At 39.0% G+C, this 24298-nt stretch overlaps 2 protein-coding genes and 1 pseudogene across 2 annotated transcripts; all 3 read right to left on the reverse strand.

Moving 5' to 3' along the window:
- Positions 1 to 17856: 17856 nt before the first annotated feature.
- Positions 17857 to 18696, reverse strand: LOC146882461 (uncharacterized). Its single transcript, XM_085667732.1, has 5 exons — positions 18533 to 18696; positions 18354 to 18458; positions 18216 to 18264; positions 18036 to 18131; positions 17857 to 17946 (listed from the first exon to the last, which is right to left on the reverse strand). The coding sequence occupies exons 1-5, from the start codon at positions 18694 to 18696 to the stop codon at positions 17857 to 17859; spliced, it is 504 nt and encodes a 167-aa protein (XP_085523858.1).
- An 81-nt stretch (positions 18697 to 18777) lies between these two features.
- Positions 18778 to 20703, reverse strand: LOC114165590 (uncharacterized). The gene is made up of 5 exons (XM_085667413.1): positions 20462 to 20703; positions 20181 to 20391; positions 19866 to 20099; positions 19129 to 19791; positions 18778 to 19044 (listed from the first exon to the last, which is right to left on the reverse strand). Exons 1-5 carry the CDS (start codon positions 20701 to 20703, stop codon positions 18778 to 18780), a joined length of 1617 nt encoding a protein of 538 aa, XP_085523539.1.
- A 43-nt stretch (positions 20704 to 20746) lies between these two features.
- On the reverse strand, positions 20747 to 22278 carry LOC146882462 (uncharacterized; annotated as a pseudogene).
- Between the last annotated feature and the right edge of the window lie 2020 nt (positions 22279 to 24298).

Consider the following 24298-nt stretch of genomic DNA (forward strand, 5'->3'; position numbering starts at 1 on the left):
CCTAGCGAGTCAAGCACTGGAACAAAAGAGAATGATCCACTCATGCTTTATTTCACACAAGTTGCTCTATCATAACATAGGAAACTTTGATCAACGATTAGAACATACCCTAACAATCTGATGACCTCTAAATAGAGCAATCATACCATTAAATACACTGGTTCAATTGTAATACCAAGTGTCGTATCCACAAAGATTTGATCAATATTTATCAAAATCTATAACTCAATTTGGGTATTTTGTTAACGTGTAGGGGAATAACTTGTTAATAGACAAAAATCAAGAGGGGGGTTGAATTGGTTTATTAATAAAATTACTACTTTTAAAATTTTCTTAAATTTTACCATTTAAATTAAACCCTTAGTTCCCTTAAATGCAACAACAAATAAATTAAAGAGATAAGGAAAAAGATTCAACACGAATATTTATACTGATCTGGATCAAAAGATCCTATGTCTAGTTGTTAATCTCTTTAAACAAAGAGATTAACTTAATCACTATAAAGATCAGAGTACAACCAAATTAAAGAGAACAAGGAAAAGAAAACACCTCTCTTGAAGACACAAGAGATGAAAGAAAACTTCCTCTGAATCACACAGAGAACTTAACCAACTTTCCTAGCAACAACAACAACACCCAATCTCCCAAGAACCCCTCTTAGGAAAAGTTATCGCTCCACTCACACTAAGCTTTTCAAAGCTCTTTTAAAGATACTATGGTGTGGGGTATACCATGAAGCTTGACCACATCTCTAAGGAAAAGCCTAGTAATGTGGCTAGCATCATCTACTTTAAGACAGAGTATAAAATGTGCCAGTTTACTAAAACGATTCACCACAACGAAAATGGAATCAAAACCCTTTGTGTTCTTGGAAGTCCTAAGACAAAATCCATACTTATATCTTCCCAAGGGGTTAAAGCAACATGCAATGGGGTATATAATCCATGGGGCATTGTCTTATACTTGATTTGCAAACATGAAATACATTTATTACAATGCCTTTGGACATCCTTTCTCACATGGGGCCAAAAGAAAAGTTCTTTTGAAAGAACTAGGGTTTTATCTACCCCAATGTGAGCCATCAATCCCCTTTCATGTGTTTCTTGCACAAGAAATTTTCTTTGTGAAGCTTGGGGAATACAAACTTTTCTTTCTTTAAACAAATATCCTCATTCACATAGAAACCTCCTTGAGGTTTTTCTATACACTTAACATAAGTAGAGAAAAACTCAGAATCTTGAATATACATTTCTAGAATATGATCAAATCCGAGAATTTGAGCTCCCAATTTTGAAAATAAGGTGTGTCTTCTAGATAAGGTGTCAACCACCACATTACTTTTGCCTTTCTTTTACTTAATCACATAGGGAAATTGTTCAAAGAATTCCATCCACTTAGCATGCCTTTTATTCAATTTGTGTTGGCCCTTCAAGTAATAAGTGACTCATGGTCACTATGAATGACAAACTCTTTGGACACAAAGTAATGTTCCGAAGTTTGAAGGGCCTTAACTAAGGCATACAACTCTTTGTCATAGGTGGAATAGTTAAGGGAGGCACTATTAAGTTTTTCACTGAAATAAGCAGTTGGATGCCCTTTTTGCAACAACACAACACTTATTCATACATCGGATGCATCACACTCTAGCTCAAAGGTGTTTGAAAAATTTGGTAAGGCTAGAATGGGCGCATTGGTGAGTTTCTCCTTGAGTTGCTGAAAAACAGACTCTTATTTTTAACCCTATTAAAAATCACATCTTTCTTGACAAACTCATGAAGGGGTGAACGCAAAGTAGATAACATGTGCACACAAGAGAGTCTTCAATTCTCTACTAAATGTCAAGCTGAAAAATAAATGTCTTAAGCCTTTTATTTATAGGCTAAAATGAGACCAAAGAGTCTCCATAACGAGGAGGGAAAAAGGAGTCTAAAAAGTTGAATTTTGGAGCCAAAAGGGAGCATGTGGGCAGTGTGACTTGCAACTTAAGCATGTCACGCTCTCCTTGCCATGAGACTCTCATTTCGAGCCTTGGAGAAGAAGCTTTTAAGCTTCTAGATCTCTCTAGCTTTATGCCATTCAAGCCCAATTCAAGGCCTAATTCCTTTCTGGTCCAAATTACTTATAAAGCTCAATCTCCTCTAAGGGCCAATACAAAGAAAACTCTATTCTACTAGGCCCATAATACAAAGCCCAAAATTAAATCCTAATATACTATTTAAAAGAAAAGAGTCCTAGGCTAGGTCTTGACATCTTCCTTGGCCCATGTGAAGTTTATCTTGGGCCTTGTATTCTTGATAAAGCCTTTTTGTCGTCTAAAAGACTCAGTCAAACCAATTTCCCCTTAAAAATGCAATATAGGGAGAACCTTGGGAATCAATCCGTGGACATGTCTAAAGTTAAATGCAATATTTATGCTTGAATTGTAGTGGGTAAATTTATTCAAAATCAACATTTAAAAACAGAAAACTCAAGATTATCAAATGCAAGAAATGCTATGAACTATGTACATGAATGCATGACTTGCAATGCAAAAAATAGTAGGGAATAATAAATCATCTAATCCTAAATGCTCAAAACGTGTTTAATGATGAAAACTAGGCTAATAAATTTATTAAATTGGTCCAAACTCATCAAATTCAAAATCTGCCCAAAATCAAGAACATTCTCATAAGCAAAGTGCATGGTAACCTCAGATTGGGATCTTTTGATGTGTAATTGAAAATGTAATGATGAAAAATGATTATAACTGATCTCAATTGCAAAATGATTATAATTGGTGCCCTACACACAAAGTTCCCAATTTTATGAATCCTAATTCCCAAATTTGAGCATAAATGCAATTTCAACCGATTCGACCAACTCATGCAATGAAAATGCAATTAAAAGTGCAAAAAGCTTCGTCTTGATGCTATGAATGAAATCCCAAACTAATTGGCACCAAAAGTCATTGAAATCACGCAATTATAATATTATGCAGAAACATGAATGATTGAGATGCAAAAATTCAAATTCGATGATTCATGGAAGGAAATGCGAAATTGGTGATTCAAATCACTTAAGGAACATCCAAGGATGATGAACGAAGCCCAAGAACAAATCAAAAAGCGCAAATCACGCGAAATTCAAATGGAATAGTGTATCTATGTTGAATGTGAACGAGAAAATTCAGAGAAACGTGAATTGGTGAAATGGTGATGGAATTGGGTGTGTGATGGTTCGAAATGCATGGTAATCATCCCAGGAGTGTGCAAGAATTTACATAAATGAAAATGATTGAGAAATGAGAGAAAAATTTAATGGAATAGTAACTAAGGTGTGTGTGAACGTGAAAATGGTGTAGAGTGGGGTTTTTAGTGATTTGATCATGGAAACTTAAAATTAAGCTTGAAAACAGTTAATGAAACTTAAAAGTGATGTGTGTGAAGTGGTGGAATGAAAAGAAACTCAAAATTGTAGCAAGAGTGCAATGAAGTGGAGAAATATAAGTGAAATGAGCTTGACTATTACCATTGGTCTAAAATCCAGCCCATTCATCATATTTACTCCAAAACAATAATGTATATTTGGTAAAATCCAGGTCTTTTGGACACACCAATTCATTGGACTAGTTCTAGAATCTATATTTGGTAAGTTAGGGTTGAGTTCAAGCTCAAAAAGTGGTAGCCAAGGTGGTGGTTTAGTGGAAAATGATGATGAAGATTATGAAATCATAGGCCAAATGAACAATACTGAAATTATCATTCATTGAAGCTCAAATCCAGATTACAATACCAAAAAAGAGTACAAGAAGTTGCCCCAACCTTCCTCTCACCAAGGCTTGAACTATCCAAGCTTCCAAAGGCAAAAATGGAGTGAAAATGAGTGATTTTAGGTGGGATTTCGGGTTTGCTGCATGAGGTGCTGTTTTACTGTCAGAAACTAGTCTCCATGGTCCCAATAATCTGCAGAAAACTGTCCTTGAAGGTTCCTAGGTCGTGTACCTATGCCATCTCACCAAAACTACCCTAAAACCTACCCTACACTAAGCCACCTCTCACTAAATGAGCCCAAACTTCAAAGTATAGCCCCCACTACAAGAAAATGTCTTATTAGTAACCAATTTTAGTGACTAAAATTTGTTAGTTACTATAGTGACTAATTTAGATACCAATTTACAAAATTAAAATTTATTGGTTACTAAAATAGTTACTAATATAAATAAAAAATTATAATTGGTCACTAAATTTGTCATTAATTAATTAGAAATCAATTTAGTAACTAAGTTATTTTGGTAGCCAAAATTTAGGTAGCTAATTTTTAGTGACCAGTTTTCTTTGGTAGCCAAAACAAATGGTAGCTAATTTTAAAAACCAATTTAGTGACCAATTATAATTTTTTATTCATAATAATAACTATTTTAGTAACCAATAATTTTTTTTACTTTGTAAACTTGTATCTAAATTAGTAATTATAGTAACTAAAAACTTTTGGTTACTAAAATTGGTTACTAATGAAGCATTTTCTTGTAGTGCCCTCTCCGATTTTTTGCAATCCCAAGGCCTAAACCAATCATAATTAGTGTCCTAAAATGCTCCAAATGATTGACTCTTGATTTGGGGTCCAAATGGCAAAGTCAACTCTAAGGTCAAACATGCCACTTTTGCACACTTGCTTTTCCAAGATGCAGCCCCTCTCCAAGTTTTTGCAACCCCAAGGCCAAAACCAGTCACAATTAGTGTCCTAAAATGCTCCAAATCATTGGCTCTTGATTTGGGGTCCAAATGGCAAAAGTCAACTCTAAGGTCAAACATGTCACTTTTGCACACTTCTTGCTTTTCCAAAATTTAGCCCCCTATCAGATTTTTGGAAATCCCAAGGCCCAAACCAGTCACATTTAGTGTCTCAAAGTGCTCCAAATGGTTGGCTCTTGATTTGGAGTCCAAATGCAAAAGTCAACTATAAGGTCAAACTTGCCACTTTTGCACACTTCATGCTTTGCCAATGTGCAGCCCCCTCTGAGATTTTTGGCAATCTCAAGGCCAAAAGCAGCCACATTTAGTGTCCTAAAGTGCTCTAAATGGTTGGCTCTTGATTTGGGGTCTAAATGGCAAAAGTCAAGTCTAAGGTCAAACATGCCACTTCTGCACACTTCATGCTTTGCCACCAGCTTGACATTGCTGCCATGTGAACTTTAGGCATTAAATCTTCAATTAAGCCTTGCCTAAGGATAGAGGACCTACCAATTGATCAAAAGCTCAAGTGGAAGGATTAGCCCTACCTAAACCATACTTAAACAACTAAGCTAAAATGACCAAAAATATGAAAACAAAGACTTTTGCTTTATTGGCCCTAAACCTCAAATTTTTGTGTTTGATCACTTCCAACAAGTGTAATTAGGCATTTATAATGATTCCACAAAGTCAAATCACACAATTTAGAAGAATTTCAAAAAGTCAACTATGTCATGGTTTAAAGGCTAAATGAGCAAAATTTAACTCTTAACACTAGGTTTGACTAACCTAATACCCTAGGACTCAATATGATGCAACCACACTCAAATTATGTTTAAAAACACTCTACAAACATTAATTCTATGAAAATGCAAAAATGGCCAAAAATGAGGAATTTAACCTAATATGCTCAAATAAGCTATTCTAGAATGGACAAATGAACACTTTAACTAATGAAAAGTAACAAAATTCAAGACACATCAATGCTCAATTGAGGCTCATTTTTCTTATATCTTCCTAGCCATAGATCTTGTTTTAGTGTCTGTTGTAGGAGGGACTTATGTTTGCCTTTGAGTTTGGTGCTTGCGAGTTTCGATAGAAAGTCTGCTCGTACGTTTTCACCTCTGGGGATATGCTGGATGTGTACGTGGTCGAATCCGAACTGTATGACGTTGCGGACCAGGTGGTAGTATTGGAGGAGAATTGTGTCTTTTATTTTAAATCCGTCATTGAGGTGTCTGACAATGAGTTTGGAATCTGTTTTGCATATGAGCCTTCGTACACCAACTTCACGTGCCAATGATAATCCTGCGAGGATGGCTTCATATTCGGCTTGGTTGTTGGAGGTTTTGAAGGCAAAGTGTAGGGATTGCTCGAGGGTGTGTTGGAGGTCATTGACGACGTCAAGTAGGCATTGGGCTTTGATGAGACCGTGCGGTTCATAACGAATGTTGAATTCGAAGAGTTTCACGGCCCTTGACGACATTCGTTTGGCAAGGTCGGGTTTTTGGAGGATTTTCTGAATGGGGTAATTGGTCTTGACGATGATATAGTGGTTTTGAAAGTATGGACGTAGTCGTCTTGCTGCGTGCACCAAGGAGAGGGCTAGTTTTTCTACCATTTGGTATCTAGTTTCAGGATCTTGTAGTGTCCGATTGACAAAGTATACTGGATGTTGGACCCCAGCGGATTCTTGGACCAGGATGGCGCTGACCGTGTGGTCTGTAGCCGTGATGTATACTAGGAGTGAGAGGTGTATATCTGGTTTGTGGAGTATTGGTGGGGATGTGAGGGTAGTTTTAAGATTTTGGAAGACTTTTTTGCAATCATCGTTCCAAGAGAACTTCACAGATTTTTTGAGGAGTTGGATAATAGGTTGGGTTTGCTCGACCGGTTTTTAGAGAAATATGGATATAGCGGTTAGGCGTCCTATCAAGCGTTGGACCTCTTTGACATTGGTGGGGCTGCGCATTTCAATGATAGCGCATTTTTCAGGGTTGACTTCAATGCCACGTTGTGTGAGCATGAAGCCTAGGAATTTGTCACTATCGATGCCAAAAACACATTTTTCGAGGTTGAGTCTGAGGTTGTACTGTCGTAGTGTGGGGAATACTATGGACAAGTCTTGCACATCTTGCAGGTGGCTGAGTGATTTGATAACCATGTCATCGACGTATACTTCGACACATTTACCCATCAATTGGTTGAGTACTTTATCCATTAGCCTCTAATAGGTAGTGCCCACATTTTTGAGTCCAAAAGGCATAACCTTGTAGAAATAATTAGAGTCGTCCGTGATGAATGCGGTTTTTTTCATGTCGGATGCATCCATTGGTATTTGGTTGTATCCAGAATATGCATCAAAGAAACTGAGAACTTTGTAGCCAGCTACGCCATCTACTAGCAGGTCAATGTTGGGTAAGGAGTATGCATCTCTGGGCAGGCTTTATTAAGGTCCGTGTAGTCGACGCACATTCTCCATTTCCCATTTTCTTTTTTAACTAAGACAACATTAGAAAGCCAGGTAGTGTAGTGGGCTTCGGCGATGAACCTGACGTCTAGTAACTTCTTGGCTTTTGCTTTTGTTGCCAACCGTCGTTTTTCTCCTAACTTTCGTTTCTTCTGTGAGATGTACCTGACCTCTTTGTATATAGACATCTTATGAACTGCTACTTGAGGATCTACGCTGGGTACGTCTACGGCTGACTAGGCGAAGAGGTCGACGTTGGCGATTAGGGTGGGTGCCAGGATATCGTGGTGCTCTGGTTGGAGGCCGGTTCCTAATTTGAGGTTGTGGCTAGTGGGTAGGTCTAGGTTTACAGTTTCATCAACTAGTTCGATACGTGAGTCGCATCTTATTCTGGGATCCAAGTCGTTGTGGGTTTGGAGGATTGGGAGTTGAGGGCGCATGCTTGCCATATAACATTCTCGTGCGAGTTGTTGGTTGCCATCGATAGTAATGATGACTAAGCATGTTTAGAAAGGAAGTTCACTAATCCTTCATCCCTTTCATTTGTGTTTGTTATTTTTGATTCCCTAAGTTGACTTAGTTGAATTAACTTTAGTTGACTTGTTGACCTTTGACTAGGTTTGACTTGTTGACTATAGTTGATTTGACTTAAGTCAACATGCTAATCTATGTTTATTTGCTTTGTAGGTTAATTAGGAGTAAGAAATCAATGCTAGGTGGCACATGGTGATTGGGGAGCATAAATGATGTGGAGGAGATAGTAAAGCAAAGGCATAAAGCATAAAGAAAAAGGCATAAAGCAAGTGTACCTATGTACCTTTGGTCTCCTTTGTTTTTAGCACACTATGGCCACTTTTTGGAGACATATAAGACACATTTTTTGTCTCCTTTTGTGCTAGAACGAAATTAGCCTTGCACACACCATAATTAGCTCTTTTGTCTCTCATTTTTGTAACCGTATTTGACCTAGTTTCTAGAAGCTAGGGTTAGGTTTTTGTAGAGACATCCTTAGGTATCTTTTATTTGCTTAGAGACCCCTAAACTCTTCTATATAAGGGGTGCTCCTAGACATGTAAAAGGGTTGAACATTTTGAAGTAAAAGCACTCTTGTGTCTCAACCATTTGTGAGAGTTTTCTCCCTAGGGAGTGAATACTTTTAAGCCTTATCTTGCATAGCAAGTGGCGGCACACATCCACTCATCTTCAAGGTTGCCATGGCTTCTAGCCTAACCTTGTAGTGGCGTGCTTCTCACAACTTTACCATTTCTTTCCTTTCCATTTTATGTTTTCTCCTTCCTTTAATTGTTCTTGGTTTTCTATGGTTTATGTGCCTTCCATTTCCTTTTTGTTTTGAATCAATCCATCATCTTCTTCTCTTGAGCTTTGTGAAAGGAACCTTCACATCTAGATAGCTTGCTATCTTAATGTCCAATGTGCCTCCATCCTTGGTTGGGGTCAATCCTTCATCATCCTCCCCTCCTTGGAGAGAATTTGACCACAAATTCTTTAAGCCTTTGTAGATGGAGCTTGACTTGATTTGGGGGAGGATTTGCACATCCCTTTTATGAGCTCTTGTTCCATCCTTTCTAAGGGTATTACCCCTAGCTTTGGTTAGGCCATCCCTCTTTTCTAGACCATTCTTCCTCTCATGCTTGGGCATTGGGTCTTCCTTTTGAGCCTTGGAAGAAAAGGAAGAATGGTGATGTCCATCTTGCTTTGGAAATCTTTTTTTGGAGTCAAGTAACACTTTGGAGGTAACTTGCTCTTTTTCTTTTTCATCTTTTCTCTCATCTTTCACTTTATTTTGGTCCTCATTTGCTTGATTGGGTGAGAGAGGTAGGAGTGTGAACTTCTTGCCTTGGAAGGAGAAAGCATAGGTGTTAGCATGGCCATCATAAAAGACTTTTCTATCAAATTGCCATGGCCTACCTAGCAAAATATGAGTTGCTTCCATAAGCAGAACATCACATAACACCTCATCTTTAAAATTTCCAATTGAAAAGTTAATGAGGACTTGTTGAGTTACTTTAATGTCTTCTTCCTTAAGCCATGATAGCTTGTAGGGCTTGGCATGAGGGATAGTTTTCAAGCCAAGCTTGTCCACAACCCTTGTGCTAGCCACATTTACACAACTTCCATTATCTATGAGGAGGAGACATAGTTTGTCATTGATATAGCACCTTGAATGAAAAATGTTTTGTCTTTGAGAAAGGTCAAGTTCCTTGGAAAATTGTCTTAGTTGGTGCCTTATCATTAACAATCCACCTTCAAGGGGTTTAATCTTTTCACTTGAAGAAGAAGTGTGGGAAAAAGTACTTTTGGGGGAAGGGGGAGAAAAATGTTCACTCTCTACTTCTCTTTTAAGGTTTAAGGCCATGATTCTTTTGGTAGGACAATTTGAAGCTATGTGCCCATATCCCAAACACTTAAAACATTTTATAGAACTTGTCCTTGTACCTTGAGAAGAATTAGGAGTTTCATTTGAATGCCTAGACGAATTAGTCCTAGGAGGTGGGTCTTGGGAATTCTTGGGTGGTGATTTATCATGTTTTCTTTCTTTACCTTTCCAAGTACTAGAATAGTAGTCATTGTATGAACCATTCCTCTTGGCCTTTTTTTTCTTTTGCAATTGAGTTTCAACTTTGATGGCCAAATGTAAAACTTTGTCAAGAAAGGAGTACTCATATAACTCTACTAAATCTTGTATGTCCCTCCTTAACCCACTCACAAATCTAGCTACCTTTTCCTCTTCACTTTCAAATTGGAGTCCTACTTTTAGAAGCATGGACTCCATTAACTTGTAATTTTCATCTACACACATGGACCCTTGTTGAAGCCTTTGGAGCTTCAAAAGAGTCTCCCTCCTATAATAGGAAGGAACAAATCTAGCGCGCATCAAATTTTTAAGGTCCCTCCAAGAAGTCGCGAGTGACTCTTGGTTAATATTGTCCATACATAATTGATGCCACCAAGTCATGGCATAATCCTCAAACTCTAAGACTACCAAATCTACTTGCTTTTGATCACTAACTACATGAATGGTAAAAATTTGGTCCACTTTTTGTTCCCACTCAAGTTTGGGTCATTTTCTCCTTTGAACTTAGGAATCTTTGGAGTTTGCTTCTCTTGTGATGGGTTGCACCTAGAATGCCCTCTTTTCCTAGCCTCTCTTTCTTGCTCTTTAGCTTCAAGCCTTTGAATGTGCTCTTGGATTGTTAGATCACTTTGCTCCTTGTCCTTTCTCAATTGTTCAAAGGCCTCCTTCCTAGACAACTCCAAATCCCGAAGCAATCTCATCAATGCATTGTTTTTGTTTGGTGTAGGTGCATTTGATGAACTTGCCATGATTCCTACAACAAAAACACTCAAATCCGAGACAAAATAAATGGATTAGAGGTTAGACAACATGAAAATAGAGACCAAATCCAACCCAAAATGCAACCCAAGTGTTTAGATCACTCTCCCAAAGTAACAAGGCAAGGCTACACTCAAAGCTCCTCCAAAGGAGTGAAGTAAACACTTTTAAAAACTTGTTCAAAACCTTTCAAATGCAAGACAAGTGATTCGGCCACAACATCCCAAGAGTTTCAAGAAAAGAAAACTACTAAGACAAAACAAAGAACACCTAGTGACAAGCAAGAAAAGCACAAAAACAAGGAAAGCTAAACTCTAAAGAAGAAAAGTTTGAGACAAAACTTTTAACAAGACTAAAACAAGAAAAGCACATTTTAAAGACTCTATGGAAAGCACTTGACAAGCATCTTCAAGTCTTAAATCATGCATACACCAAGAAAGATCATAACCAAGTTAAAGCATGGAACTAATTTGCCAATATCTCAAGCATGAAACTAGTAGCATAACACTTAGTGAAAAACACACTTTTAGTTCACCAATGAGCAAGATTGCTCTCGGTTTTTAGACAATATTTGGTGCAAAAATTTTCTTCTTTTCACAACTAGTTTCATAAAATGGTGAGAAAGAGTTTTAGGTGGCTTGAACACTTAGTTCCTCAAGTTTTAGGCCAAAATCAATTTCATGGAGCATACATCAAGCAAGACATAAAGAGAAAGCAAGATTCAAATACTTGGAAAAATAAGAATAAGAAAACTTCAAGCTAACATATGACATATGACTCAAGCAAAAGTTAGGCGCATTTAAAGACTCAAACATGTAGCTATCATGCATTTAAACTTTTGGAAATGAAGGTCAATGATTAAGCACACAAAGACATGTTATCTAACAACATTTAGGAGTAAGAAGAGTAACAAAAATAGTAGCCAAAACTGCCCAACATAACCTGAAAAACGTTGATTCGCGGTGATCTCGGCAGCTCTGACCTTTGCTTACTATTTCAATCATAACTCTCTCCACAGAACTCCAAATGCATTGGTTCTTTTTTTGTTAAAAACTAGACTAACAGAGCTTTCTTTGGACATCAAGAACGTAATTTTTGGACCACTAAGCAGGTGCAGTTTAATTTTTTAAAATCGTGAGCAGTTTCTGCCAACATTGTTTTTATGTGGACCATTCAAAGATAGCTATACAAGACAAGGTTAGAACATGAAAACACCATATTCAAGGACAACTAGGCTCTGATACCAAATGATGAAGGATTATCTTGTTCCTTTTTAAGATTATTGAATATGGTGTGAGTTGATTAAGAAAGTTAAGTGAAATCCCCACTGGACATTAAGATAGCAAGCTATCTAGATGTGAAGGTTTCTTTCACAAAGCTCAAGAGAAGAAGATGATGGATTGATTCAAAACAAAAAGGAAATGGAAGGCACATAAACCATAGAAAACCAAGAACAATTAAAGGAAGGAGAAAACATAAAATGGAAAGGAAAGAAATGGTAAAAATGTGAGAAGTACGCCACTACAAGGTTAGGCTAGATGCCATGGCAACCTCGAAGATGAGTGGATGTGTGCCACCACTTGCTATGCAAGTTAAGGCTTAAAAGTATTCACTCCCTAGGGAGGAAACTCTCACAAATGGTTGAGACACAAGAGTGCTTTTACTTCAAAATGTTCAACCCTTTTACATGTCTAGGAGCACCCCTTATATAGAAGAGTTTAGGGGTCTCTAAGCAAATAAAAGATACCTAAGGATGTCTCTACAAAAACCTAACCCTAGCTTCTAGAAACTAGGTCAAATACGGTTACAAAAATGAGAGATAAAAGAGCTAACTATGGTGTGTGCAAGGCTAATTTCGTTCTAGCACAAAAGGAGACAAAAAATGTGTCTTATATGTCTCCAAAATGTGGCCATAGTGTGCTAAAAACAAAGGAGACCAAAGGTACATAGGTACACTTGCTTTATGCCTTTTTCTTTATGCTTTATGCCTTTGCTTTACTCTCTCCTCCACATCATTTATGCTCCACAATCACCATGTGCCACCTAGCATTGATTTCTTACTCCTAATTAACATACAAAGCAAATAAACATAGATTAGCATGTTGACTTAAGTCAAGTCAACTATAGTCAACAAGTCAAACCTAGTCAAATTCAACAAGTCAACTAAAGTTGATTCAACTAAGTCAACTTAGGGAATCAAAAATAACAAATACAAATGAAAGGGATGAAGGATTAGTGAACTTCCTTTCTAAACATGCTTAGTCTTCTTAAGCATGTGCCTCCATCCTTGGTTGGGGTCAATCCTTCATCAGGTTCAAGGTTTTGTGTGGTTGTGGGATGAGGTCGGCCTGGAGCGCTTCATCGAGCAGACGTGATCTGGGTATGCTGAGTGGGGCGTATATGGTGAAACGGGTTTGCCTAGGCTCTCTGGGCCTAGATTGGGGTCGTGAGGATGGTTTGTCTGGTCCAGTGGACGAGGGTGTATAGTCGATGCAAGAGAGTCTTCATTTCTTCCATGTGGATGTAATCCACAACACGTAGTTTGAGTTCATGCATGGAGGCTAGAGGGCGAAGGTGTAACATCCCTACTGAAAATTACTTAATTAAAATACATGAACACATTATTTTGAAAAATAACCTCATAATTTATTTACTCCCAACCGCGGGAAAAATTTAAAACATCGTTCAGTGCGTCAAAATTTAATTAAAGCTAAGTAATAGTCTTATTACGATTTCCAAACTTCTGAGAAAATAATAAAACATAATAAATTTCCTAGCTTCGTCCCAAGCTAACCCCTTTCTCCATTTCAAACATCATTAGCATCACCTATATCATCAACTGTTCCTATGTAAAGAATTACACGATCATCGTCAAACACAAACAGAAAGGGTGAGCTTAATAATAAAAAAAACACATCAGTTCAATAATATAATTACTCCCAGTTATATTATTAAAATTAGACATTGGCCAAGTCCTTAATACTCCAAGGCTTTCCAACCTTCATATCACGTAACATAGTTAGCCATGAACTTAGGATTTATGATGCTCACATGAACCTGCTCGCTCGTGGTCCTTCCTCTACGAACTTCCCTGCTCGTAGTCCTAATTTACGGACCTACCCACCCGTAGTCCAACACATGTGATCCACCAACTACGTACCTCCCCGCACCGAGCACCTCTCGAATGTGAGCACGTAACATACGAACCTACCTCGCTCGTATCCCCACATGAGAGTAACTGGATATGAACCTCCCCGCTCATATCATCACGTGTTAACCACCATACTTGAACCTACCCGTTCATGGCACAACATCCCCTGACCCACGTCCGCAGCAATGCGTACAAATAACGTACACAAACTGCATTAAACTCACTTGGGCTAAAAGCCTTAGCTCAAGCGACTAGGCTTGTCTCGATTAAGCTAAGCTTCCTCGCCTGAGTGAGCATGCTATAGTGGTTCCCTGCGAAGTCTCGCTTAGGTGAGCCTCTTCCCGCTTGGGCGAGATCGCCCCTCACCTAAAACCAAAACTCTCGCCTAGGCGGTGAGTCAACAGAAACACACACATTCTGACACGACTTCTCACTTAGGCGAGGACCTCTCACCTGATCGAGGTGCTCTGTCGCCCAATCCATGGGCTCCTCGCTTGAGCGAGATCCTCAAGCAAAACCTCACAACTTCTCGATTTCTTGCTTAGGCGAGATGCTCTCGCCTGAGCGAGATGCTCGAACAAAACTAGGTTTTGAGTCTCTGCTATTTTCGTCTAGGCGAGCCTTGCTCGCTTGAGCGAGAATAACAGACATTCTCCCTGTCATGCACGCATACACCAAAACAATTGCCCAAATCCCACATTCAACATTATTAAGCAATCCCTCACAGTGCATAAACAATATGAACGTAATTTGGACACCAAAATGACCACCAAAATTCGAGGTTGAACCAAAATCCACAAACAGTACAAAAGCCTCATTATTTGCGTACAATCCCCTAAGGGATTACTCATAAAACATCCGAACAATCAAACCCCCAAATTCACATCACATTGAGCAGGCAAATTTCATGGCAAAGATACTTTTATTCATGCACAATACATAATACACGAAATTATTAACAAACATGTGAATACATACAAAAGAGCTCCCCTAACCTGGAAATTCGTTGCTCCAATTGGTCCTCTAACCTTAGCTCTGTGCTACCCAAGAACCCTTCTTTGCTCTCCAAGAAAAGTGCAGCTTTTCTCTCAACCCAAACTCATTTTTCCCCTCTGAAATTCGTCCTCCTCCCTGCACTCTAGGTTTTCTAGTCTCCAAACCCTTCTACTGGCCTTATTTTCCCCTTTTTATATGTCTTTAATTATGGTAAATGGAAAAAACGAAAATAATTAAAATTATCCTTAATGGCTTGATGTTTTGGGTATTAATGGTCATTCAAAGACCATTAGTGGCTGCCTTTTCAGCCCACTTCGCTGCCCTCTCTTGACTCTAGGGTTTTCTCCACCCTTTCATATTCAAGTCAAGGTAAAATTTAGCAAAAAGAGAGTTTTAAATTCGTTCTTAACAATGTTTGAACCCACAACCACTCAATTACAAAGTCAATGCACAACTAATTCAACCAATCATGTTTCGTTATAATTTCTATAATTTTAGGATTACATTATCACTACTCCTATTCAATCATAACCCACATAATAAAATATCATACAATTGGCATACATAAGACTCGAACCCAAACCCTCTCACACAAACAAAGTACTCTCAACCACTTCAGCTAGTACTTTTCCATGTCACAACAATTAACATTAAATGCCATAAAGGCATCTACTACCCGTATTTATTAAATAATTATTTAAATTTTCTCGAGTCTTTCATAAGGTAAACGTTGTCAACAAATAGACCAGGTTTCAGAGTGAGGGTCATACACTGTAAGATCATTTCTTGAGTGAGGTTGGGCATGCAGAGAGCGGCCTTACTGAAGTGGTCAATGAAGGCACGCAGCTTCTCGTCTCTTTCTTATTTGACGCTGAGGAGGGATAAGGGTGTAGCCTGATGTGGGATGATGTCGGCAAAATGAGTGGTAAAAAGGTGGGAGAGGGTGTCGAAACAGTCAATTGAGTATGGGGGGAGGGTGGTGAACCATTCAAGGGCAGGGCCTTTGAGGGTGGTGGGGAAAGCCTTGCAGAAGATGTCATTGTTAGATGTGTAGAGGGCAACATGGGTGATGTAAACTTTAAGATGTTCGTTAGGGTCGATTTCTTTCGTGTAGCAGTCCAATGTGAAGGGTTCCCACTGGCTTGGGAGAGGTGTGGTTGTGATGATGTTAATGAAAGAGTGGCAACGTTTGGGTGGTTGTGGTGGTAACTGGTATGGCAGGATGGGATGACGGACGATGGTAGGGAATGTGGTGGTGTAGTGGTGAGGAAGGATATGACTGGTGGGAAGGGTGGTAGTAGGGTTGGCGATTGTGGGGTGTTCGGGGACGGTTGTTGGATGATGAATGTTTGTGTGGTGGGTGGAGATGATGGGTGTTTGTTGAGTGGTGGTGAAAGTGTGTGGGGTGGGATTGTATTCACTTTCTTCATCGCTAGGTTGGTAGGCTAGGGACCTGGGGGCTTCTAACGGCTCATTGCCCTTCCCCTTCTGGGTAGGGTCAGCTTCAATCTTCCTCCTCAGCATGGAGTTCTCTTGCCTAAGCACTTCCATCTCGTCAACACTGCGCTTTTTCAGGTTGGCAAGTTCTTGTTGCATTTTGGCTTGGCCTTCAAGGATGGCAGACAAGTCCGAGGTGATGTTTGTAGGCACAGTAGGACCTGCCTCAAGTTGCTTAATGGTTTTGACTCTGCTGCGGGTGGAGACCAATCTCGAAAATGTTCAGATTGCTTGGTAAGGTATCACTTCGTGCCCCACGATGGGCACCAATTGTTCCTGCGGAGAACAAATACGATATTAGTGAACACAAATAATTCCTTCCCTCAATCCTTGACCTCTCGAGCCGGCTCCTTCTTGACTTGCACATGTCATCACCTAACATAGGCGGTCCAGACCCTTGAGGGGTTACCTGCAGACAGGGCTCCGACGATCAAGTCAACAAAGGGCTTTTCAGAAGTCAAATCTCAGATTAGGGAATTAATGAAAGCGTACCCCTTAATTGCTAGGGTCCATGCGTATTTATAGAGTTATTAATTATGTCTATTATTTTTATGGGCTATGCCAACATTCGGACCCTAGATGAGCTGGGCCAAGCCTAAGCCCTATGTTAGCGTTGTTGATACTAAGGGCCCTGTTTGTGACATTCTAAGTTTGGAGTTAGCAACTCTTTATAATGCATTGTCCGTTACAATAGGTGGCTTGGGCCGATATGTGAGCCTGCCTAACTAGTTACTCATGCTCTATTCTGAATTGTGAGGTTATATCTAGGCTGCATTGGTTGTATAATTACCTTAGTCCGCCTAGGTATAGTACATGGTTCAATACTATATATATGTATATATATATATATATATATATATATATATATATATATATATATATATATATATATATATATATATATATATATATATATATATATATATATATATATATATATATATATATATATATATTACCTGTTTTATTGTATTGAAAAAAGAGAAGAAGATATAAGTATATTTGAAGCAATTAAAATATTCATTGTTGATATAATATAATATTAAAATAATATTTTATTAATTTGGTTAATACAGTTATAGGTTTGGTTAATATAGTTATAGGTTTGACAACTTCGGGGTCTTTATTTCTTCTTATTATAAGAATAGTTATGCGTATCGGGTGACATTTTTGACCTTTGACGTATGCCCAAACACCGATGTTGTATCGGGTGATGTCAAAATAACGTCAGAAAAATAGCAGACGTCACTTGACGTCGGTCCTTTAAGAGTCCGACGTTATCCAACTTTGGGGCCAGTAACAACAGACGTCAATTTTCTCGCTGAAATGAGGGAAAAACCTGAGCAATTTAACGTCTGTCAGAGCCCGTCAGACGTTAAATAACGTCGGCCCTGGTACGGTTAGACGTTAAATAACGTCTATCAAGGCACACCAGACGTTAAACTGCTCCATTTTTTTTAATTTGATTATTTTTACAACGTCCATACACCTGAAAATCAGAAAATTCCCAGAACAATTTCATAATACTTTCAGCACAATTCTGGAGTTACAGTTATATATAATAGAACTTAAGTTTCAACATATATTCTAAACTAATATAAATAACAACAAACTAAAAGTTTCAACATGAAATTCTTGTACAATAAAGTTTTTGAAAGGAGTTCTAATTCATGTGGTATCAACTCCATCTCTCCAATAGATATGCTGCCCATTCTTGTTTTAGTGTATGGATAATGTCATCTGGCAGAGGTGATGGATTCTTGAATCGCTGAAAAAGTAATACAATTTCATTATGTATGAATATCATTCTTTAAAGTTTGATATGATTTATAATATGTGAAAGATATATATAATTACCTCTATCCATTCATCTTTAATTGCAGCTCGAATGATTGTTCTTATCCAAGACATGACATAATATCCACATTCCCATGAATCTTCTTGCTTGTTACACTGAACATTACAAATAAAATAAACACATCAAAGTCATAAGTTGACATACAGAAATTAATAACTTTAAAATGAATGAGTTCTAACCTTTGGATATATGACTTTAAGTTGTTGGCCTCTAGGCTTACCCACAATTCTAATGAAATTTTGGAAACATAAAACATATGTAAGTTTTTATAACTTAGTAGATACATAGGTTAGGATTGAAAAAAAAATAATACTTACTCTTGTAACATGTTTTTAGAAGCTGGTGGAATCTTCTTATGGCATGAACAAAACCATACAACTAGGCATTGTCTTGGAATGATGAGACAAAGTTGCCAATGATACCTACCATCAATCACAAGTACTTAGCCAAAATAATTAATAATACTTCACAAAATATTATTAGCAAAAACACTTACGCATTAATGTATGGTGCAAAGTAGATCTCTCTATTTGACTCAACCATCCATGTTTGCAAATAAAGTTTGATGTGGTCAGGTGAGTTTCCCGAAGGTTGAATTGTTTGAGGTTCAATGAATCCATAGACGGAAGATCGACCTTGGTCCACAATGACTTTGTCCATGTACCTACAAGAAGAAAGTTAGGTATGATATTAAAAGGTACCAATTCCTTGCTTTAAATATGAAATACAATAAAAAAAATCTTACATGCACCATAGTTGTATGACTGAAATATTTAACATCTTGTCTCCTGTAATGATCTCTAGTGCATCATTCAAGTTTATGTACAATGGGACATGACAATGGAGGCCAAATACTCTTAACTCCCTCTCTAGCTCTACCAGTCCTCTTTTCAACTTATGTAATTTTAGAAGCAGCTTTCCTAGAGGATCATCTTCTGCTTCTACCATTTCATCATCTTCACATATAACACGTGGATGTCGGACCGACTGTTTTTTAGGACGAGTGGACTAAAATAAAGATTTAGAAAGGTTTGACGTTAAAAGTTTTATAAATTGTAAGATTGAACTACTAAAAACATGATGTCATAATACCTTTGGTGGGCTAAAGTATGGCATGATCAATGCTTTAGGCCAAGCAATAAATGTGCCTAAAGCCTCCCCAACAAATTGGATTTCTGAAGTTGGCATAGGCACTTGAGCCTGGGGATCTCGAACTTCATCAATCATCACACGCGCATACTGGGGCAATAGAGGAACACCATGGATAGTCTCCCCACCCTGAAGTTGTCGTCCTGTGGCCACTACGTGTGGGGGGTCTTCATCAACCAATAACTCAAACTGACTTATGTAGTCAGTATGATCTACACCAGAGCATGAGCCTTTTGTACTCACACGTTGTCCTGTTGGAGCTTGAGTGGGTAATTCCATGTTCTGTTGTTGCATGGACTGAAGTTTTTCTTCTAGTGTTCTTTGTATTTGTTGTTGTTGTTGAAGTTGTTCCATAAAACATTGCTCCATAATTCCCATGCGTTGGTTGAATCTTTCCTTCATTTGTTGCTCCATCTTCCTCAAGGCCTCTTGACTCAACGATTCATTACTTCTTTGTGGAGGACCAAAGTAATCTCGAAGACCAATGGCACCCCCAACACCACGCACACATCCTGGGTGCTCTGGCCTTCCAATTGTCGTTGTGAGTATATCGTCCCGACCATGGCCAACAAACGAACCTTGAGTCTCTTGCTCAATGAATTCATCCTGCACCACAAAAGAAAGTTTAATCAAAAGGAGAAACATATGAACTATTATAGTCAAATAACGTTTGTACTTACTTTTTGAGATATGATTTGAGCTGATTGTGATGTCATTTGCCCATCGGACTTAATCCAAGCAGCCTTCCACATCTCATACCTAGGAATTGCATCCACTAGGTCAGGGGACTCAAGTCCCAAAGACTGTGCACGAGACTTTTTCAATTTTTTCTCCAATAATGCATAGCCACCTTGAGAGAGTACGTGTGGTGTATCATTAAGCCTTTGTCTTTGTTGGGCTGCTGTCCTTTTTTCCTGTCACACATAACATTATTTAATAGTTTTAATACACAAATGTATTACTAGTGTCACTATAAACAAATTTAACAAACAAACCTGCCAGTCTCCAGACTCTCTACATGCACGAAATTGCATCCACTCCTCCTCAGAGATTTTGTACTTCTCACAAGGAGTGTCATGTTGTCTGTCTCCAAACACATATAGACGTGTGAGCCTTGCCTTGAAGTCCCTCCATCTGGTGGCTATGTGAGATAAGACTTTCTTTCTAATTCGCTCAGTGTTCGGAGTAATCTTAAATTTGTGTTGTTTAAAAGATAAAATATGTTATGTTAACAGTAACATAAAATACTATAGTTGGTTTAAGTAAACATACCACAAGATCCTGCCATAGGAGGTTCTTCTCGACCTCCGGGACGTCATCCCAACATGCAATTGCAATAGAAACTTTCATTTTGGCCAACATTCCTGTGTAGCTACGGTACTTTTTTTCCCAAGGGCCACTAGGTTCACCCGATCGAGGATCAATGTGGACCGGCATCCTCTCTCGTCGGTTTGTGACATCCGGCAACCGAGTCACAAATCTACCAAGTCCCTCGTGGTCTGATCCGGAGCTTGTCATACCTGAAACATATCATTAGGAAATGTTAACAATTAAAATATACTCAATTAACCTCTATTATATTAAAACAGCAAGAAAATAAAAAATTGTAAATGTTGTTCTCCCATATGCCTTCATTGTGATCACTTTGAATAGCATGGATGTCATCGGTTACATCATCAACTATGTCTTGAATGGTTCTTGATGAGAAAGACGTTGTCTCAAGTCTGTTTAGACAATCTTCATCATCATTTACATGCATGTTTCTTCCTTCTAATACAACTGATAATTTATGATTGGCTGGATCAATGTCATAAAAAATTTGTCTTGCTTGACTAGCCATAATAAATGGTTCATTTGTATCACTCATCTTGTTAAGATCCACAAAAGTAAAGCCAAAGTCATTTATGCCAACACCCGAATTACTATCAACCCATTTACACTTGAAAGCTGGCACTCTAAAAGTCACATAGTCAACTTCCCATATTTCGTGTATTATTCCAAAGTAACTCATGGATGCTGTAATTGGATTCTTGTCCTTAGAATTGGCAAAATGTACAAATTCAGCTTGAAGTGTAACCCACTATTTTGAACTCTACTTTTGTCATCTTCCATCTTTCAATAGAAACAATGATTGTTTATGTAGTACACGCCATATGTAATGACATCAATGTTCGGTCCACGAGCTAGCATCAATAGAATTTTAGAAACATTTGGAGTCGCGTAAACCTTTTTCTTAAACCATGATAAGAATGTTTTGTTATGTTCATTAAGTGCCAATTTTTCACTCATTTGTGGATGTGCTGATTTCGTTTAATCAATGTGTTGCGTAATGTAAGGAATGACCTCTACAGTATTGTTTAAGATCTATAAATGGACTTGATCAACTAATTTTCTACTAACACTTTGAATCTTCACTCCACGCACACCCTTACCTTCACATTTACCTTCATGTCTAGTCTTAGGAACTCCAATTGGTTCACAACTTGGCATATAACTTGAGCAGAATTCAATGGCTTCTTTTGCAATGTACCGCTCTATAATTGAAGCTTTTGGTCGATACTGATTCTTGACATATCCCTTTAAGATCTTCATGTATCTTTCCACTGGGTACATCCATCTCAAGAAAACTGGCCCACATAATCGAATTTCCCTCACAAGATGAACTATCAAATGAACCATGATATCGAAAAATGAAGGTGGAAAATACATTTCCAATTGACACAATAGTCTAATGGCCTCATTTTCCAAATCGTCTAACACTCGAGGGTCAATAACTTTCTTGCATATGGCATTGAAGAACATACACAAACGTGTTAGAATACCTCTGACAGAAGTAGGTAAGATGGCTCGAAAAGCGACTGGTAAAAGTTGTTGCATCAACACATGACAATCGTGAGACTTTAAACCGACTAACTTTAAATCTTGCATAGAAAGAAGGCTACTAATATTTGAAGAGTAACCTTGGGGAACCTTCACACTTCTTAAACACTCACAAACAAATTGCTTCTCTTTTCTAGAAAGAGTGTGACAAGTTGGAGGCAGGTATGTTCGTCTTCCGATTGATTGTGGATGTAACTCAGAACGGATACCCATTTCAGCCAAATCTTGTCGTGCTTTAACTCCATCTTTAGTCTTTCCTTTTACATTTAGTAAAGTCTCAATGACACTATCACATACATTTTTTTTCAACGTGCATCACGTCTATACAATGTCGTACATCAAGTTTACACCAATATGGACGATTAAAGAAGATTGATCGTTTCTTCACCATTGCGGGGTCTCGCTACAACTTCATCCTCAGGACTTCCATTAAATGCTTTTTTCATTCTACGATAAGGATGATTTCGAGGAAGGAACTTTCGATGTCTTGTATGCACAATTTTCTTACCGTGCTTCAATTGAATATAACTCATGTTTTTTTCACAAATGGGACATGCAAAATGACCATTAACACTGTAACCGCTCAAGTTTCCATATGCTGGAAAATCATTTATGGTGCAAAACAACATTGCATGCAAACAAAACAATCCTTGAGAATATGAATTGTACCACACCAAACTAACTTAACCAAATAAAGATAAAATGATCACCATATACCAAGGCAGCCGAGTAGCCGGCCAAGACCGGTAACCTAGACGTCTAGAGGAACTACCTGCCTAAGACGGCACACGAGCAATACAAATCGTCAAGGGAAGTAGTCGGTTGAGGCCGATAACTTCAGTATACTTAATAAAATGGAAGTCCCCGCGTTCAATAGGTCTTGAGGGCCTGGATTAGGGCCCAGGCCCACTTACAGCCCAAGCTAGAGCCCAAGCCAAGGCCCGACCCATGGGATAATCAGACATAATTAATGCTCTATAAATACACGTGTACCCTAGTAATTAAAGGTACGCATTCATTACTCCATTAATTACTGATTTGACCTTCTAAGAGCTTTTACTTACTTGAGCTTCGGAGTTCCTTCTGCAGGTAACCCCTCTTGGGTCCAAGCCAACATATGCCAACCGGGAAGAGACCAACTAAGGAGATAGCGGACTACATGGGTAAGGTGACGCTTGTGCCTAACTTATCTTGTTTGTTCTATGCAGGAACAATTGGCGCCCACCGTGGGGCACGAGACGAACACCTTTAGTACCCGTTTTCTTTGAAGATGGTTTCAACCCGTAGCAAAGCTGGAGTGAACAAGCAGGTGGATGCTGGTCCCTCAGGACCTGCTGGCATCACCCCTAACCTGGCCGCCATCCTAGACGGCCAAGCGAAGATGCAAAAAGAGCTGTCAAATCTGAAGAAACGCAGTGCTGACGAGATGGAGGCGTTGCGACAAGAGAACTCTCACCTTAGGCGAAAGATCGAAGTTGATCCCAACCTGAAGGGAAAAGCCAAGGAAACCTCTGAAGCTGTAAGGTCCCCGGCCTTCCAGCCCACAGAGGAAGAAAGCGAATACAACCCCACTCCTCATACCTTCACCACTACCCAACAAACACCCATCCCTTCCACCCATCCCCATACCGCAACCCCAACCCCTGCCGCTACCCTCCCTACCACCCAGATCCCCTACAACACACCCAGCACCCTATACACCACACATGTTCCACCATACAACCCACAGTACCTTCCAACAAGCCACATTCCCCCTCACAACCTTACTTCCACCTTCCCCGCTATGATCACTCATCTCATCCCACCCCATCTGCTCCCTCCCCACCAGCCTAGACGTCGTCACCCCTTCACCGACTTCATCGCCAATACCCCTCTCCCCACCCAGTGGGAACCTTTCACCCTGGACCGCTATACTGGCGAAACCGACCCTGACGAGCACCTCAAAGTCTACATCACCCATGTCGCCCTGTACACGTCCCAAGATGTAGTCTTCTACAAAGCCTTCCCCACCACCCTCAAGGGCCCTGCCCTAGAATGGTTCACAACCCTTCCACCTTACTCTATCGACAATTTCAACGTCCTTTCCCACATGTTCTCCACCCATTTCGCTGGTAGCCGTCCACACCAAACTACCACAATCTCCCTCTTGGGCATTAGATAGGAACAAGGGGAACCACTCAGAGCGTTCATAGATCGCATCAGTAAGGCAGCTCTTCGCACCCCACACCTCAAC

The sequence above is a fragment of the Vigna unguiculata genome, chromosome 10 (genome assembly GCF_037176805.1).
Source record: "Vigna unguiculata cultivar grain cowpea cultivar isolate G323 ecotype 2 chromosome 10, ASM3717680v1, whole genome shotgun sequence".
Taxonomy (NCBI): Eukaryota; Viridiplantae; Streptophyta; class Magnoliopsida; order Fabales; family Fabaceae; genus Vigna; species Vigna unguiculata.

What these genes read in the sequence shown, in the direction of transcription:
- LOC146882461 (XM_085667732.1), bottom strand. Translation starts at nt 18,696, where the DNA reads ATGGACAAAGTCATTGTGGACCAAGGTCGATCTTCCGTCTATGGATTC. An exon ending in TTTGCACCATACATTAATGC is followed by an intron (nt 18,459 to 18,532) that starts GTAAGTGTTTTT and finishes GATTGATGGTAG; the next exon opens with GTATCATTGGCAACTTTGTC. An exon ending in TTAAAGTCATATATCCAAAG is followed by an intron (nt 18,132 to 18,215) that starts GTTAGAACTCAT and finishes TGTAATGTTCAG; the next exon opens with TGTAACAAGCAAGAAGATTC.
- LOC114165590 (XM_085667413.1), bottom strand. Translation starts at nt 20,703, where the DNA reads ATGACAAGCTCCGGATCAGACCACGAGGGACTTGGTAGATTTGTGACT. An exon ending in AACCTCCTATGGCAGGATCT is followed by an intron (nt 20,392 to 20,461) that starts TGTGGTATGTTT and finishes TTTATCTTTTAA; the next exon opens with ACAACACAAATTTAAGATTA. An exon ending in CTCAAATCATATCTCAAAAA is followed by an intron (nt 19,792 to 19,865) that starts GTAAGTACAAAC and finishes TTTGTGGTGCAG; the next exon opens with GATGAATTCATTGAGCAAGA.